Source organism: Rousettus aegyptiacus, unplaced genomic scaffold, assembly GCF_014176215.1.
Source record: "Rousettus aegyptiacus isolate mRouAeg1 unplaced genomic scaffold, mRouAeg1.p scaffold_m13_p_3, whole genome shotgun sequence".
Lineage (NCBI taxonomy): Eukaryota > Metazoa > Chordata > Mammalia > Chiroptera > Pteropodidae > Rousettus > Rousettus aegyptiacus.
The window spans coordinates 123,008,962-123,027,520 of record NW_023416306.1 but is presented as its reverse complement, the minus strand read 5'-3'; the positions used below and the strand labels follow the sequence as shown (position 1 = coordinate 123,027,520).

The 18,559-nt window shown below is 37.0% G+C and overlaps 1 protein-coding gene across 10 annotated transcripts in view; it reads left to right on the top strand.

The window, feature by feature from the left end:
- The window catches only part of MYO5A (myosin VA), a 158,773-nt gene that overhangs the window by 114,911 nt on the left and 25,303 nt on the right, over window positions 1-18,559 (top strand). For 5 of the 10 annotated variants that reach the window (XM_036218226.1, XM_036218223.1, XM_036218231.1 and 2 more), the window contains 7 exons: window positions 4,384-4,527; window positions 4,767-4,820; window positions 8,463-8,690; window positions 10,742-10,750; window positions 13,042-13,142; window positions 15,933-16,013; window positions 17,930-18,128. In XM_036218226.1, the coding sequence (XP_036074119.1) occupies window positions 4,384-4,527; window positions 4,767-4,820; window positions 8,463-8,690; window positions 10,742-10,750; window positions 13,042-13,142; window positions 15,933-16,013; window positions 17,930-18,128 (816 nt within the window). The remainder of the gene's footprint in view (window positions 1-4,383; window positions 4,528-4,766; window positions 4,821-8,462; window positions 8,691-10,741; window positions 10,751-13,041; window positions 13,143-15,932; window positions 16,014-17,929; window positions 18,129-18,559) is intronic. The other 5 variants (XM_036218224.1, XM_036218228.1, XM_036218229.1 and 2 more) reach the window with 3 other exon arrangements.

Genomic DNA, 18,559 nt, shown 5'->3' with positions numbered 1-18,559 from the left:
GGAGAGCCTTAGCAAAAAGGGTGTGTTTGCTGCAAATTAATTTGTACTAAACTCAGGACAAAGAGGCCTCTTGTTGGTAGTTTTGATTGAGGGCATTACTTTTTTTTTTTTTTTTTTTTTGAGGGCATTACATTTTTAAACTCAAAAACTCTTAATGTGCTTAACCAAATTTTATTGGTAATGGTATTTTTCAGGGTCTTTACTCTTTTCAAGTTTTCTCCAAATTTTTACAGATTTAAAGGAGGGATAACCTTTTTGTTTCTAATTCTTAGCTGTTTTTTTGCCGAATCTTTTCTCAAGTTAAGAAATAAGTTAGAGTGAGATTCAGTACTTTTTTCATATCTTTTGAATAATGAAGTTTGATTTGTGCTCCATAAATCACAGACGTTTCTTATAGTGTGCTCTTGTTCACCAGCACTGACCACCAACAGTAGGTCATGCACCCAGAAGTCTTCTCTCAGTAATGAGAAATGCTTTTCACTGGCCTAGTCACACTTGTTCCTTGTGACAAAGTGCATGATCTGAAATGTGGCTAGCTTTGGTTAGGAGTGCTGTTTTACCATGGGACAGACTACAGTAACTCTCCTCCCTGGGACTGAGTTCATAACCTTAGCCTCAATCTCTCTGTGCCTCAGTTTCCTCACCTGTGAAGTAGCAGTGCTGTTTTTATCTTACTTTAGAGTGATGTTTTGAAGATTAAATGAATTAATTTTTGTGTAACACTTAAAACAGTGTTTGGTGCATAGTAAGTGTTCAATAAATAAATGTTTTTGCTCTAATAAACAAGCTTCTAGTGACCACTCTGCAATTCTGACTGAGTGTGGTCAATATCAGAAAGATATTATCATTACAACTGATAATAAAGAGAGATTGAAGAAGGAAAGTTGAGCAGAAGTATCAGACTAAGACTGTGTTTGTGAATTTGTACTTCAAATTACTTATGACTTCTAGATTTGCATTTCTTCCTGCAACTATCTCTGTAATGACCAAGTTTACAAATTGCCCCTAACAAGCCAAATGAAAACTTTTAGCTCCTATAGATAATATTCTCAAGTACCTCTTTTAGAACCCGGTCCCAGGAAAATAATGGGCCCACTCTTGTTTATCCACTGATTTTTTATTTTGAATTAAAATAGAGATCTTTCAGACAATTTTGGATCACAGAATTTCAGCCTCAGTTATATAATAACAGCAAAACCTAATATAAAAAAAATTAATGTCTTTCTAGCTTTGCCAAACCTGTGAGTTGTTGTTCACAAGCTGCAATGGCACCTCCATTGCTGTTTCTCTCTGCAGAACTCACCTGCCAACTCCACTTGCTCACAGCCCTCCCACACCTCCAGCATCTTCATGGTCTGGGGTTGCATTCTTTGGGGACCATTGCTTCTCCCTGCTCTGTCATCCATCTTTCTTAGTAGCCATTGCCTAATTATCCCAGTTCTGCTTTTGTTCTTGAGCTTTCTCACACCTGTCAAACCCAAGAAAAGGGCCACCGTAATTTTCTCACCTCTTGTAAACAGTAATTCCAGAATGACGGTCAGGCTTGTGGTGGTATTTTTGTGAATAAATTCTATTATATTTCTGATTTTCCTCAGATGAGAGACTGTCGTAATATTTTTTAAAGGTCAGTTTCAAAGATTCATTCTCTTGGAAAAGCCCCAGATGACAAAGTCCTACTGAGGAAGGAAAGCAAAACAAAACCACAGGAACTTCTGCGAGCCAGATAACCCAGTCTTCCTTGATGCTCATGTGGTGTAGAGAGGACAGATGGTATCTCTTTAATTAGATGTGTCATTAGGGAGAAAAATGGGCACCATCCAGAGCTCTCTTAAATAATTACCAATCGTTGTACCTCAGGCAATTTTGCAGTTCTTAAATGTTAATTTTTTGTGTTCTTCCATCTTCTATTTTAATGTTCCTATCGATGGAATGTTGCTCTTATCTAGCAATCAATCCTTTATGTAATGTTTACTAATATCTAAAGAGTTACCCCACCCTATTTTAATTCCTTTTAAACAAAAATGCCCATTCAAGGCCAAAAGGAATGATTTCCAAATGATGCCATTTCAGGTTCAATGATGACACATCAGTATTATATTCTTTCATAGGATGAAGGCTTCTATTATAGTCTAAAACAAGATTAAATAATTAAAAATTTCAGGGATACATACATCATTAATAGATAAACATTAAAAATACATAAGATGGAATGTTTACATTGTAAATAAGCTAAAATGTAAGTATTCGTGGGATGTATACAAATTAGTTTTTGTATGAATGAATTCTGTAGTAATTTCTTGTTCAGGCAGGATGTTATCTCTGTTCTGCTAGGTCAGGATAGATTTTATGATAAAGATCATATTATAAACTTTCTCTTTTGAGCATTACAAATATAGATAGTAAGAAAAAGCCCTGGTCTAACCAGTTCGTGTGTAAATGACCCTGGTAGTATATAAATGCCCCACTTCTTAGTTTAGTTGATTTTTATTACGTGTTTTTTTCTAGAACAGCAATAACACTAAACTTGGCACTGCTAAGAATTCACAAAGGCCAAAAATAGCTAATGAGTATAAAAATTATTCAACTTTATCAAAAGGCAAAGACATATAAATTTAAAACAGCAATGAAATACCACTTTTGGTCTATCAACTAAGCCAGTTAAAAAAATAATAATAATCATTGCTGTTCTAGGACAGGTAGTGGCTGCCGTTGGAAATGCAAACTGGTCCAACCTGTTTAACAGACTTAAAAATGTTAAAGTTTAGATATTTGTGTACTGGGATGTTTATTTTAGTATCTTTCAATAGCAAAAAAATTAGGAATAACCTCAATGCTTATCACTAAGGTAATAGCTAAGCAAATTATTGTACAGATGTCAATACAGCCATTAAAAATTACAGTTTCAAATATCATATCGTAACTTTGGAAACCAATTATAATATGCTAAGCTTAAAAGACAATACAAAATTATAATGAAAACATTCCAGTTCTATAAATCTATAGAAAAAAGACCATACAAAAAGTGTGGGTTTTCTCTGGATATAAGATTATGCCTGCATTTTGCTTTGTACTTTTCTTATTTCCGAAATTTATTTTGCTTTTATATCAGGAGGGAAAAAAACAGTCTTTTTAAAAATTGACAATTGAAAATATAAGATTTGCTAATCAGTTAAGAATTGACTGCTTAAATAAATTTAATTAATGTTACCGTTCTGTCTCTTTTTCTCTAACAAAGAGAAATTCCTTATCCTTTTCATTAAATCTAAGGATATAATTCTTTTTCTTCTTACCTCATTAAAAGTTCGGACCTGAAGTACACAAGAAAACAATTATGGTACTCTCAGAACTTCCATGCTGGTTAGTTTTTTCTATATGCTTAGCTTTAATTAGTGTGTCTTTATCGTCATAGCAGTTCTCACAGTGATTCTGTTTTAAAACCAATTGCCATACTTTTAAAATGCCACTAGGTTATCTTTCAGTTTATTAAGGGCTATATATGATTAGGTTTTTCAATTTTCTCTCTCTCTAATCTCAATATATTTATACTCACACTTCACCTTTTCAAAAATCATTTTTCCTGATTACAAAAGAATTCAAATGTAGAAATGTGTAAAGTATAAAATGAAACCTTCCCATAGTACCTTCCATTCTCCAAAGTAACCATCGATGGTCTTCTAGATGTTTTCATGTCATGTGCCAGGTATGTTTAAAAGTCATATATTTGATTTTTTTAACAAAAAATAGGATCATAATATAAGTACCATTTTGCAACTTGTGTATTTCACTTAATATTTTTATCTAGGGCATATTTATTTCCTTATGTAGCTATACTTCATTCTTTTTAACAGCTATGAAACATGTCATTGTTTAGCTGTACCATAATTTATTTAAGTAGCTCTCCTGTTGACTGACACTTGGGTTCTTTCTGGTTTTTTTTTTTTTTTTTTCAATTACAAAAAAATGCTGCAATGGTGTCTTTTTCCATGAATTTTTTTACTTATGTAAGTATTTCTATAGGATTAATTCTTAAACATAGATTGTTAAGTTAAAGGATATCACACATTTAACTTTTAATAAATATAGCTGACTTGCTCCTTTAAAAGGCCTGCTTATACTTTCCACCAACCAATATTATATAAGACACTTACAAATACATGGCATTATTAATCTTCTCAGGCTTTGCCAATGTGATAGGGGAAAAACTGTTGTTTTACTTCCATTTCTCCATTTATTACCTAGTCGGACATGTTATTTGTGTATTTTTTGGCCATTTATATTTCTTCTCTAAGTTTGCCTGTTTTTCTCTTGGACTGTTCTTCATTTTCTCATTGGCTTGTACATCTTTTGGATCGCCTTGACCACCTTAATTTTGCTGGAGTTTAGGAGCCAAGCGAGAAGAAGGTGCCTCTGGATATGTCATTGTTCCTCAAGCTCCAGAAGCGGGTCACAGAGCTGGAGCAGGAGAAGCAGGTGATGCAGGATGAACTGGACCGCAAGGAAGAGCAGATGCTCCGTAGCAAAGCAAAGGTGCGCAGTGCTGTCCCACCCAAGGGCTGCGGGCAAGCCGAGCACTGAAGCTGGACTTAATGTCCAGTTCTTCAGTCTCTTCTGTAACAGGACTCATCCCAGAAATAATTTAACCAAGCAGCGTTTAGTTCAAATAGTAAGAGCCAAACTCTCCTCACTGTTTTATTCTGAGGGTAAAAATGTAACAATTAAAATATAACTACTTCTTTATAAAGTTTTTACCTTTATGTTTTCCCTAGGAAGAAGAACGACCACAAATTAGAGGTGCAGAACTGGAATATGAGTCACTCAAGGTAATGAGAAGTTTCTGCCCAAGAATTTGAATATCTTGTTTTGGCAAGAGACCTGCTCAGAGCCTCTCTTTTTCTCATAGATCATTCTTATGGACACCTGAGGCCCTTGCTTAATCCTTCTTCAGGCATTACTTCTAGCCTTGTTCTTTTCCTTTTATAGATTCTATTCCATGTAAGCTAGAGTTCAGTCTAAACAAAAATAGAACCAGTATTTGCCATGTGAGTCAATAGAAGGTCGTAAAGGACATGGACTCTAGCATTAGACTGCCTGGGTTCAAATGCTAGATCTGTCACTAGGGCTGTGTGCAAGTTACCTACCCTTTCTGTGCCTCAGTTTTCTCATCTATAAAGTGGGAATAATGATAATCATCTGTCACGAAGGCTGTATGAAGTAATTTATGTAAACTGCTTAGAATGGGGCCTAGCATGTAGTAAGTACACAACAAATACTGGCTGCTATCATTATCGTTATCATTTTTAAATACAGATATTTTGCATATCAGCTCTAATTCTTATTAAAATACTGCAGGTTGTCATTTTGGTTCCCATTTTATGGATGAGGAAATTGAGGCTGAGATATAAGTAGCTTCCCTAAAATAACCCTACTAGAAACTGTCAGGACCAGGGTTTGAACATAGGCATCTCTGGCTCCAAGACACCTGCTCTAACCACCAAATCCCACTGAAACTATATGTTTGTAGATAAAGGTAGCTAAGTATTCATTTGCAGAGTAGAAACATATTTTAACTTATTTAAAAAAAAAAAAAACGGGAGGAGGGGGATGAAGGTGGAGAATTGTGTCTTCTTAATGGTTAAATGCAACATCTAACTAAACAGTGGTAAGTTGTCGCTATGTGTTCCAGAGCGCAGGAAAAGGCACTGGATTAGGAAAGTAGTTCCTGAAGTACAAAGCATCTTGGGTATCACAAGAGGTGAAGTTTAAAAATTAATAACAAAAAAGGGCCCATTCCTGGATACAGATCAGGCTCTGTCCCTCCTGGCTCCTTCCTCAGCTTTCCGCAGTCAGAACGTTTTGAGCCCCACAAAATTTGAGCTATCAGGCTGTCAGCTATCAAAACACCCCCAACTTCAAAAGTTTCCTCAGTTATTAATTAACTTATTAGCCTTAAATTTATTTATCCTCAAATATTTTCTGCTTATGTCAATTTTTTGCTATTTTCTGCTTTGCAAATTATGGTATGGAATAGCTGGAAAATTATAGTAAAGTTTATGATGATAATTGAACAAAACTAAAAATTAGAAAAGCCACAAAATAGCATAAAGAAACATATAATTTTAAAGCCTTTATGTATATTTGAGAATTCCTAGAGTCTCTCTAAACTGACAAAGTTTTTTTTCTTTTTTAGTAATATTATTCCAAGTCTAGTGTGGATATATTATTTCCTAATACTGTGATTTAGAGTATAATTTATGCACATTAATAGGACCCCGTCTTCCATGGGTTTGCCACTTCTCAAGGTCCAGAACCACTGATTATTGCCTTCTCTTCAGGCCTTACGGCATTTTGATATAGAGAATGCCTTTTCTCTACCCTCTCTAAATCCACAACTCTTTTTCAGCCCCTTCCCCTTAAGATAGTTAGAATTCTTCCACTGATATTTAATAAACACCTGACTATTAATGCCTTCATTTATAGCTTGAAAAGCTTTTCCTACGCTTCATTTAGTCATTGTCACAGCTTCTGAAATAAGTTTTTTTTTATTTTCTTTTTAAATATTAGTAAACTGAAGCTTAGAACAGTAAAGATTTACTATCAGGCTAATTTTAAATCTAGGTTTCCAGACAATAGCAGACTTTCTAAACATCCTAGGTTCCTATTGTCACTTGTTTGAAAGCTAATTTTTATAAAAATTTATAGTTATTTACTTTTAAAATACCCTAAAGGACCCTTTTATCCTTTCTAATTGAAACATACATAAATCTCTTGTTCCTTCAATGAAAGTACTACCTAGGTAGTATTTACATTTGTAGAAGGAGAAAAGGGCGGCAGCAAATGGTTATCTCTATTATTCTTGCTCTCATTGCCTTTTGGACTCTTTGTCTAGAAGACCAAACTGTGATACGGGTCATTCAAAACAAGAATCAGATGGGATGGGGCAGGTCAGAGGAATGGGAGTAGAAATCTGATTTCCAGATCTTCTCCCTCTACTTGCCTCACACAAAAATGGACAATAAAAACATTCACTGTAGTATGTTAAAAATGAAGCCCAGATCCCAGAGTTCCCAAGCATTAGCACCAGTAGTTTTCAAAATGTCATCCCTGGGCCAGCACCATCAACATCACCTAGTAACTTGGAAATGCAAATTTGTGGGCCTCACACCAGACCTATGGAATCAGAAACTCTGGAGATGGGGCCCAGCAACCTGGTGGTCCTGATGCACACCGAAGTCAGAGCTTAGGTGTCAAAGTAAAGACAGTCATGTTTCCTGTTGTGGAAATGAGCAATGCAAACCTGATTACCAGTTGGTGGGAGACTGGGGATTTGAAATCACGTTCTTTTTCATGTAAAAATGGATTAATTCATGAAAGAAGGGATTATATATTCTTAAACTAGAATAAAAGGACTTTAAATCATTTTACTATAACATGTTAAAAGGTTTGATATATGGTACAACAAACTCAAGACTGCTTCTCTGGAAGAAACAATAAAATATTTATCTGTACACAGCAGTACCTCACGTCCTCTGTCATAAGGCCTATCATATGCTACATAAGGTACCCTGGCACTTTTAAATGACTGTCTACTTCACTCTTCCCCAGCTGGTGTCTTCTGACATTTATGTTTCAGTGTCAGTAAATTTAGTTCAGCATCAGAACTCTATTCTGGGTTCTCATTGCCATTGTTTGAGCAGAATGTGCAGAGGGCAGCTAACTGGTGGCATAAGGATGGTGGGTAGTGTGTGTAAGTATGGAGGGAGTGAAGGATGTGTATTTCTATCTGGCTGAAATAAGAGGTGGCCCGTCCTCTCCTCCAACTTCTCAAGGCCTCCGCAAGCAACTGTATAAGCATGTCCCACAGGAAATAAATATCAAAAAAGTATCATTTGTTACCATGAAAACACTAAAGGGAACTTTATTAGTTTAAATGATATGGTAATTTTTTATTAGAAACTAGAATCCTGAGATGTCAGTGGTCTTTCCATTCTGCTTTACAAAGGGAATAAGAGGATGCTACTCAAGATTTCAGGGGTCTACTCATTTGAACTATCCATTGGAAATAACCTGACCAACTGAACCCTCATAGTTGCCCATTTATTAATCCATAAACAAAACCTGGGCTTCCAGGACTGAGCTAAAATGCATCCCTTGGAACTCAACAATCTCTCCAGGCCTGTGAACACACCTTGGGAAGGCCTGGAATAAATTTGACTCCAGAATTTAGGTTGATGAAGCAAACTACCACTCACCTTGCTCAATTTCACTTGATGTCAGACTTCCTTAATCTGCAGAGCTCTCAGTAGAACCTGGGAAGCTGTTCACTAGGGTAGCTCAGACAATCTTTTCCAGTAGAATTCTACGGACAATCTTTTCCAGTAGAATTCTACCATCTTGGGGGAAAATGAGCATCCCAATGTAAAGCTAAGGATGACGGTGATGAACTATTTTTTGTCTTCATACAGCGTCAAGAACTAGAATCAGAAAACAAAAAACTGAAAAATGAGTTAAATGAGTTACGCAAGGCCCTTAGCGAAAAAAGTGCCCCAGAGGTGACTGCTCCAGGTGCGCCAGCCTACTGTGTCCTCATGGAGCAGCTGACCTCTGTGAGTGAGGAGCTTGATGTCCGCAAAGAGGAAGTGCTCATCCTGAGGTCTCAGCTGGTGAGCCAGAAGGAGGCCATCCAACCCAAGGTAAGCACGAGCAAGTAAGTGGCTACAGAGAGTGTTTAGGGACTGGCTTCTATTTCTTTCTATCCTTTTCTTCCAATTTATAGTGAAGCAAACACTTAAGAGCATTTTAAATTTAACTGAGGATATTATTTTTTTTAATCTCAGTGATTTTAAAACTCTTGCAAATGTCAATCGGAGTAAGCAAAAACGCAAGTGAAATCTCAAATCTTTAAAATTTCATGTCTCATTCATGAGCAAAGGGCTTTTAAAATTTATCTTTTTGTAGTTATCTGGCCACATTAAATTTTGATCAAAAATAAAATTCTATTAAATACAAAAATCTGTAAATAGACTTGGAAAGTATTAGTATGACTTTAAAATTATTTGTTGAAGATAGCCTGTTTAACTGGAAGGCAATGTGAAAAGGTGAGAAATGAGATCAGTGAGAGGACGCTACAGGGAGATGATTTCTGCTCACTCCTGGCAGTTCTGTTACATAGGGTGAGCCGTCCCAGAGGGGAGGGACTATATTTAATGATTTAACATAAAGAACCCATGCAGGAAGATATAGTTTGCCCTTTGAAGTCCTTCCCTGTCCTCAGGTAATTTGAGACCAAGCACTGCCACATACTGATGAGAAATGGGCCTTTTTAGCGTTTGGCCTGAGTAATCATCTTAAAGCCTGGCTGGTGTTCCTGTCTGTGTTCATGTAGCAAAGTGTTACCAAGACTTGAGGCAATCAACTATCCCACCTGCATGACATGCCATATAAAATATGACTGTGATATATGATGAACTGGATGCCTGAAAGATCTGAGAGTGCTTCTCTTAGAAATGGTAGTTCTGCATGTGGTTAAGATACAGAACCTGGGACATAGGTTTGGATTGATAAAGGCAACTCTCACCTAGGATTAACACTAATCCAGAAAATGCCAATTCTGAAAATAAGGTATCTGACTAAATAATCTTGGGGGTAGGGAATCCCATTAACAAATGACGTTATGTTTTTTTTAAAATGGCTTTTCTTATTTTAAAAGAAATCATAAACCCTTTCAATCTGACATGAGGAGTTAGAGAAGGGGACTCTCTCCTTTGGCTTGTCCCTATACATCTCACCTTCCCTGGGGCTGTCTTAGTTTGGTTCCCCTGACCACCATTGTGGTAGGGCCTCAAGAAACAAGGCTCCCTCTGCATGCTAGTTGGAACAGAGTCCACAATCAGGATTCCTTTCTCTGGTTCCCTTGTGACAAAGTGGTATTCTCACAAGAGACTTTAAAGTAAAGGAAAGGGAAAAAAATGAATCAAGGGGCATAAAATCCAACTAACAGAGCACATAGTCTGGGATCACACACTCTCACTTAGGCAGCTCACATACTCCGTGTAACAACTGCTTGCCAGTCTCAGCTAGGCTGGCCCTGTGTAACCAAAGGTCCCTGCTTTCCAAGCTCCCAGCTTACGCATGGCAGCAGCTTGTCCTCTGCTAGGAAAGGAAAAATGCCCACAATGCCAATTAAGACCTTTCGAGTACCCCAGGACTATTTGTCCCACTCAGTTTCTAGTCATAGACGCATCATTTCACAATTCCTTTACAGCACAGTGGTGAGTGACACCCAGTGAGCAAGGGATGACCCGGCCCAGCCAGATCTAGTTTATCTGCTCCACTGCCACGAGTATTCTGGGAGGCTTTACTTGGACAAATGATCTCCTATTAGGGCATTACTATAATTCATGGTCCCAGGATAAGAATTTTACTCATATACATTAACAAGAGGTTCATTTTCTCATATACTCAAAAATACTTTACATTAGAAAGAAAAAAATAATAATAATTTCAAGCACTTGTTCCTATGAATGAAAAGTTGCCATTGCATAAATATATGTTAATATCTACCTCATGTCAGTTCCATGAATATTAATTTATTTATTGAGTTAGTTTTAGGAGAAACATGCTTGTCTTTACAGTTAGCTTTTATTTGTTATGATGGGGACTCAGTGATGGAATTTATTTATGGAACTAAGGGTTTATTGTTTTCTCCATTTTTTTTTGGTGCTTGCTGACGTGCGATTTTCAGGATGACAAGGTAATTATAAAATTTTTCATAAACACTTCTATTTAATCCTAATTTTAGCTTATAGATATCCCTAAATACATACAGTTGATGCTTTCTGTCTACCAAGTCTATTTTTATATTTACAGATTAATTTCCTATTTTAACCCCTTCTTAGTTGGGAAGTCAATGGAAAAATATGGATGAAGTCGGCTCCAGTCTGGGTCACAGAGAGCACCTCCATGACTTCTAATTCACAGTCAGCTCTGTGACTCACTGTAGTAGTTATGGTAGGCCGTCCACAAGTGCAGGAAGGAAACCCTTAATTGGAGCGCACTCAGAAGCACTGGCTCTCCCATGCTCTCATTTCCATCAGCTGTGGGTTTGCCTGCCTCGGGTAAAGAGGAGCCTGAGTTATTGAGCACACCCTTCCTAGGAAGGGTGGGATTTTCCTATATGCTATCGCCTTTTCGGAACTCCTGGTCACTGGCTTGGGGGAGACAAACTGAGCAGTGTGTCAGGAACTTCCTGACGCTGCCAGCCTCAGTCTGATCCCATGCGCCGGCCACCACTTCCTAGCTAAGATGGGCCAGTTGAGGGTACTGCTAGGATAGAACATACTAAGAAGCCTGTCTTTCCTTTGGATTAGTTAATTAGGTCATTACCTAATTGACTAAAAGTTCAAAACCAAATTTTGTAGGTCGTCAGATATCAGAGAATACATGTAGCACTATGAAACCTGAGTCTTTGAGAATTGTTAGTTAAATCTTAAAAATCTGAGTATAGCCCTCTGTAGAATAGAAAGAGTTTCTGCCTTTCAGGAAAAGAGAAAAGAGAAATTTTCTCTGAAATGTCTACTAAAATTTTTATAAAACATATAGCTGAAGAAATGCTTTACATGGTGTTTATGGAAAAGATGTTAAAGTTCAATGAAACAAGCTTTTGTTAATAGCTTTTATTGGATTATATTTGGTCTTCTCTAAGGATGCGTTTATAAATTCACAAAAGGACAGCATTAGGAGAAAAGTGGAAATTTTTTTAAAGAATGTTTCTTATAAACAAATTCAATAACAAGTATTTGTAGGCCTCTATTGTCATTAAAGTTATCTTGAAACTAGTCTCTACAGTCATGGTATTCGAAGTGTATTCCATTAATACCACCTCATTGTGGGTCCTGGCTGTAGAGCAAACACTGACTAAAGAATCAGATATATACTATTTGGACAAACAGAATGGACCCCTGGGTTCTAAAATATATTCATCTTTAGACACTATAGAGCTGTGATTCTTACTGTCTGTTCTTGACCTGGTTTAGGAGAGAGAGAACAGCTGAGTGGATGATTTTGAAATTCCATTGGTTGTCAAACAGATTCGCTGAAAAAGAAAAAAGTAAAAATGTTAGCAGAAAAGTCCTTTTTATACAAAATCATTAGAAATTCTGACCTGCCAGATATTAATTTCAAAAGATTATGTACCATGTTATATTGTAACAGAGAAAAAAGTATTGAATAATTGCCGATGCTCCTTATAAGAAGCTAAATCCTTCCCAATTATATGTATCTAAAGATGTGAGGAAAAAATTTAATTTTGCTGAAGCATATCATCTAAATCTCACCTTTTTTGTACTGAATTTTAAATAGAAAAATGAGGTTTATGTCAAATGTTGAGTGTTTTATTGGGGCATTTGTTTTATTATAAATGAGCGGAAAATAGTAGAAAGAACAGCTTTGTCCACTTTACTAAATAGTTACTCGGTGCTTTTGCCTGGTTATTGTTCCAATGCTGTATATATACTTTGAAATGTATCTATTTATACTATATATATTTAAAATACATGAAACCCATTTTATATATGTGTATATGTGCATATATATGCATATATAAAAAGTATGTAGTATATACAGTATTCAAACAATAACCAAACAACACCAAGGAACTATATAATAAAATATATCTGCATCTAATCTAGATCTAGATAAAGATATAGATCTCCTCCCCACCCCAACCCCCCCCCCCCAATACACCCATAAGGTAAAACACATATAGCCCATCAGTTATTTTATTTACAGGGCTGTATTTACTCCAGAATCTCGCTATGTTTGTAGTAGAGCGTTAAGAATTCTCAAATGGACTGAAGGTTCCTCTTTCTCGTTACTGTGCCCCACTCTCCTCTGTAGTGCTGCAGGTCTGGAGCTAATGCTCCAGAGGGCAGAGTTCTGATGGAGCACATAAACCCCTATTCTGGAGGAAAGAGATATGTTGTCTGTGGTCCAAAGCTTTTGAGTTGACTCTTAATTGTGGAAATGTGTCATTTCCTCCTTCAGAATACAATGACAGATTCCACAATACTTTTGGAAGATGTACAAAAAATGAAAGATAAAGGCGAAATAGCACAAGCATACATTGGTTTGAAGGAAACAAACAGGTAAGTTGATCTTTTTTTTATTCAGCTTGGTTTAGTCATATTGATCCTTACTCTTCAGGGCTCTTATACTGTAAGTTGAAGTGTTTTTGCATTGCTATAGTAGACATCACCTGACCTTCAAAGGGAATCTAGATTTTTCAATATATTCTCAGGCAGTCTCATTTATAATATAAGGTAGCATTGTTGGTAAGGCTTGTCAGGAAAATATTCTTTGCAACAAGGGGATATATGTCTGCATATTTAAGGTCTTAGCCTTGAGAGGTTGCCTTGCAAAGAAAACCAGTGGATCCACTGTTGGACTATTTTGGGTGAGCGCTTTCATTTGTTATTCGGGCTGGTTATCTGTGAGGGTATTAGGAGCAACTGCAGCTCTTAATAATTGAAACTTAATGTGAAGAGAAATGACGGAATATCTGGAATCACATCGGTGTTGGTCATATAATTCTGAAAGGATACCATGACTTTAGGGTGGAACCCTGATATTCAAGATCAGGTTTTTGTCAGGTTCCCAAAGGTGTTCTGAGAAAATCCTAGCTCTGGTTTTATCCCATTTATTTTAAATATAAATGAGATTGCCAGTGGCACTTAGTTCAGTCACTATACACTTAAGAACCTTAAGTGAGCTGACTGAGAGTGGAAAATTTGCATAGTCACTAAATGAGATTATCTATAGTTGAGATTATCACAGAATAAAGGCTCATTTCTGGAATTTCCTCAGCCTTCCTATCACTCCCCTCTCAACAAAGCCTTATACTATTAAACTTCGAACTTAAAAGGCTACATTCTTAAAAGAACATGTCCAGTGATGGTCACAGAAAGACAATTCTGGAGATTTTTATTATCAGTGTACAGTCTAAGTCTCCTGATGCATAGTATCAGGGTTGGTTTGTAGAAATACTTCACAAACTAAAGAATATTGCCATGCAAAATGTGAAGTGCCCATTATCTTCTTTTATGGGCAAGAGTGGATAGCGTTTATAAAAGTAGTTGGTTAAACTGAATTTCAATTTATGAATATAAATAACACACATCTAAGAATGTATAAGTATAAAAAGAGCTATATTACACTGTTCATCCATCCACTCAGCTATTCTATCACCAGATTTGTATTGCGTGCCTACTTCATGCCAGGCCCTGTACTACATGCTGGGAATATAACAGTCAGCAAACTAAATGTGGTCCTTACTTTCATGGGGATTTATAGGCTGTTGGAGAGATAGCCAAGAGAATTTGGACTTTACTCTAGCGACAATGGAAGCTGTTGAAAGGTTTTAAGTAGGAGAATAGTATAATGAGATTTGGGTTTTAGAAAGCTAACCCTGGCTTTTATGTTAGAGAATAGATTGTAGTGGAACCAGATTGAAATCATAAAGACCAGTTAAGAGGCTGGTCTTTATGATTGTTGACTTTGTCTTGGCTAGTGGCAGTGGGATTGAGAGAAATGGGACACTTCAAAGGATGCATAAGGTGAGGTCAGTGATTTATTGGATTCTGTGGGTGAGGAATAGGGAATTATGAAGGGTAATTCTGAAGTGTCTGCTTTATATACTTGGTTGGATGTGGTGATGCCATTTGTGATCCTGGGTCTGGGGTAGAAGTGTGGGATGGAGATGAACAGTAGATTTATAGGTAATGAATTTAAGGAGCTAAGAAGACATCCAAGGAGAGAAATCCCTTAGGTAGTTAAAAATATAGATCTGGAGCAGGAGAGATGTGTGGACTGAAATATAAATGTTGAAGCCATCAGTATATAATAATACAATGGAGACCATGCAAATAGATCAACTCTCCAGGGAGAAACGGTAGGTGGAAAATAGAAGAGCATGCTCTGGAATTTGTTTTATGTAAACATCATATCAACAACTGAAGTCTAGGAGGAAGAGGAAGAACCTGGGCTCTAAAGTTGAATAGCCCTGGGCTCCACTGCTTGCCAGCTGTGTAATTTCCATAGGTATCTTAATTCTAAGCTTCCATATCTTCCTCTGCAATGTGGCAAATGATACATGTTGGGTTACTGGGAGAACTAAATGACATAACACATGTGGAAGGATTAGAACAGTGTCTGACACTTAGCAAACACTCGAAAAATATTTTTATACTCTAGGTAGAAAAAAACATATAATCAAGTTTGTCATTATTATTTATTTATTATACAAACTTTCAATGAAATGTGTTACATCTTTAATATCAAGTAGTTTCCTTAAGTCTTGCAATTAATTTTAGACACACAAAAAAATCTTTTAATAGTTGCGTCATAAAAGCTGAGAACTTCGGATATGTTCTTATTTATAAGTTAAGCTATAAGAATTTTTAAAAACAGTTTTAAAACTAAGAAATCAGATTTTATTAAGATAAAACAAGTTCGGATTCAGAGGATTTAAAACTTCATTTTGAAATGGATTGTGAAAATTGCCACGTGAAGGCAATAGCTGAAACTTTCATTCTATATGTGTGTGACTGTGTGGTTCATCTCTAACATAATGTATGACATATAAGATCTCTACTAGCTGAATGACTCATATTTTGAGTCATTTCTTATTTTGCAGGAAATGTAGCTATAGATCCTTGATTATTTTATTTTAATTTCTACTTATGTTACATGTTACACATTTTTTTAAAAATTAACCAAAAATAATGTTTTGTGATAACATCTTAAACTCATCTGTAATTAACAAAAACAATATATTATCTTAATAAAATATTGAAATAGCATGTGCTGCTCTTGACCGTCATCTCATTCCCATCCTGTATCCCTTTGTGTTTTGCATTGTTGTTCCTTTTGCATGGAAGATCATCTGCTATGGATTGCCATGAGTTGAATGAGGATGGAGAGCTGTGGCTGGTTTATGAAGGGTTAAAACAAGCCAACAGGTTATATTTGTCTCCTCAAAATGGAATGTTATTAATTTGTTGTTTTCCTTACTAACAGTGGCCTCCTGACTTCCACTTAACTTCTATATTTATTGTATATTAATTGTCTTCCTAGGTTAATTTCAGTAAAACTTAAAACATTCAGCCAAATGCCTTTCTAAAAACCTTCTCCACTAAGGAATGATCCTAAGGCTAAAATGAATTGATGGTGAATATAGTTGTTGCGACTCATGAGTGAAAGGCTCTATCTAGAATTCCCTTCAGACACTAGGATTTGTGAATATTTCACTCAGAGTTGGAAGAAAACCAAAACCTTTCAACTAGAGCTCAAACTACTGTGGGAGAGATTAATACCTATTGCTTAGTGGTTTCGTGATTGAAATAATGATTAAAGGCTATATGTGCCTGTGGCAATGTGGCTACATCTTATATGTCATTATCATGCTGCCTAACAGCAGTAGTAAGTACATGATTTGGCATTTCACGTGGTTATTGTGAAGTTCATATTTGTGAAACAGCAAATCAGGAAGGTTTCCTGCATTGCTACAGTTCAAAATAATTACCCAAACTCAATGTATTAAATATATTTAAGGGAAAACAAGTAAAATTGAAACAGCTACACCTTTCTAACACAGACACTAATCTCCCTTACTGATAGTTATGTCTTAAAAATCTTGGTCTCTCTCACTCTCTGCCTCTGAGAGGAGACTACACTCTGTGTGTAGAGTGTTACCCCTTTTCTAATAAACTTTCTCTTTGACTCTTAAAAAAAATCTTGTAAAAAGATCATTTTAATGATTACATTTTAAAAATAATATGCTATTTGTTCAAGGGGCTTCTACTTATTCTGCTTTGTTCTAATCATAAACCGTCATTAACTTTGTGGTGTTATTGGTTGAAATCCTTTTGAAATTTCATACTCACTAAAGTATTTTTAGTCTGCCGTTAACAGTATGCTTGCAATGGCATCAGTAAGTTTTGCCCAGCAGTTGGTAACCAAGGGGATTAGAATATAAACGAATATCTTTTCTTTCTTCATGTTAGTTAACTCCTAATTGGAACTTTGTTTTGTATCTAGAAAGGGATGGATGTAGACGTGGGAGAGCGGAGTGCATGGTGAAGGGAGGATGCTATTTCTCTCTGGTGTTCTCACTGCCAGTGCCCTGGTTTCCTTACATGGGCACAGGTGACTCGTATGTTTGCTCAGAGAAGCAGTAACTGCTTTATTGGTTCTATTAATATTTATATTCTAAAACCATGACTTGTTTGGATTATGTTACTGATATGGAAGTTTATGGTGAAAGAGAAGGTGACAAATTTAAAATATATGTATATGAAATTGCAAAACTACCTGTCTGGATTTGGGTAAATCTGTATATATTTCAGAGAAGCACTCCAGCCTTTCTGTCCATCAGAGATAAAAGTAGAAAGTGAAAATGGGACCCTGGTTGCACCCTCTGCCTGAAATTAGTAACACCAAAATTCTTAAAGGCATATTTAATTAGATCAGGAGTTTGTCATCTTGCCCTTCTGTAGTGCAGTGATTTTGTGGCATAGGTACTACTGTCTTTGCCAGCCTAAATGCTGGTCCGCAAATGTAGTAAGCCAGATTAAAGCTGCATCTTCTGGTTATTTTAGTCGTCATTCCTACAAACCTTTCAAAAAAAGCCAAAAGTCAAAATTCTCCTGTTTCTGAGAGCCTTAGAAAACTTTTTATTTGTAACTGGGTCCATAATTCAGAACGACACAAATGTGAGAGCCCTTATTTGAGTTTCTCGACTTTAATCAAGTCAGAAGTTACACAAATGCTAGGGTCCCTGCTTTTCCTGCCCTTGCAAGCGAGCACGAAGCTTCGCACCCACCAGGCAGGGACTCTTGTGTCATCTCCCTGTCCTATTTGTGTGGCTTCTCCCCAGGCTCCTGGAATCCCAGCTCCAGTCCCAGAAAAGGAGCCATGAGAATGAGGCCGAAGCCCTCCGCGGCGAGATCCAGAGCCTGAAGGAGGAGAACAACCGGCAGCAGCAGCTGCTGGCTCAGAACCTGCAGCTGCCCCCTGAGGCCCGCATCGAGGCCAGCCTGCAGCACGAGATCACCCGGCTGACCAATGAAAACTTGGTGAGGAGCCATGCCCAGGCCCACACACTCTTCAGTAGGCAGGGCCTGGCCCTGCAGGCAGTCCTTCTGTTTGCTGATCAAACACATCTTTCCTGTCTGGGAAAACTTACTGCCCCACACTTGTCACCCTCTTACTCTAGCAGAGTCAGAGTGAAGAAAATATGACCATATTGGTGAAAATGAAAAAAAAAACATATGCCCAGGTTGTGTTTCTCACAGAAGGCTCTCTCAGACCTACCTGGGAGGGTCTGGAAGGTGTCACCTGTATGCTGGACTTCTGATATCCTTGAGAACTCAGGTGACCACTTCCTCCACTTTTGCCGAAGTCTCTGCTGTTGGAGGTTTGTTATGTGGTTGCCATGACAGAGACTAGGGCAAAGCTTTGTCACTTTTGGTCCCCAGTCAGCTACCACGTCATCCGGGCCTCCGTC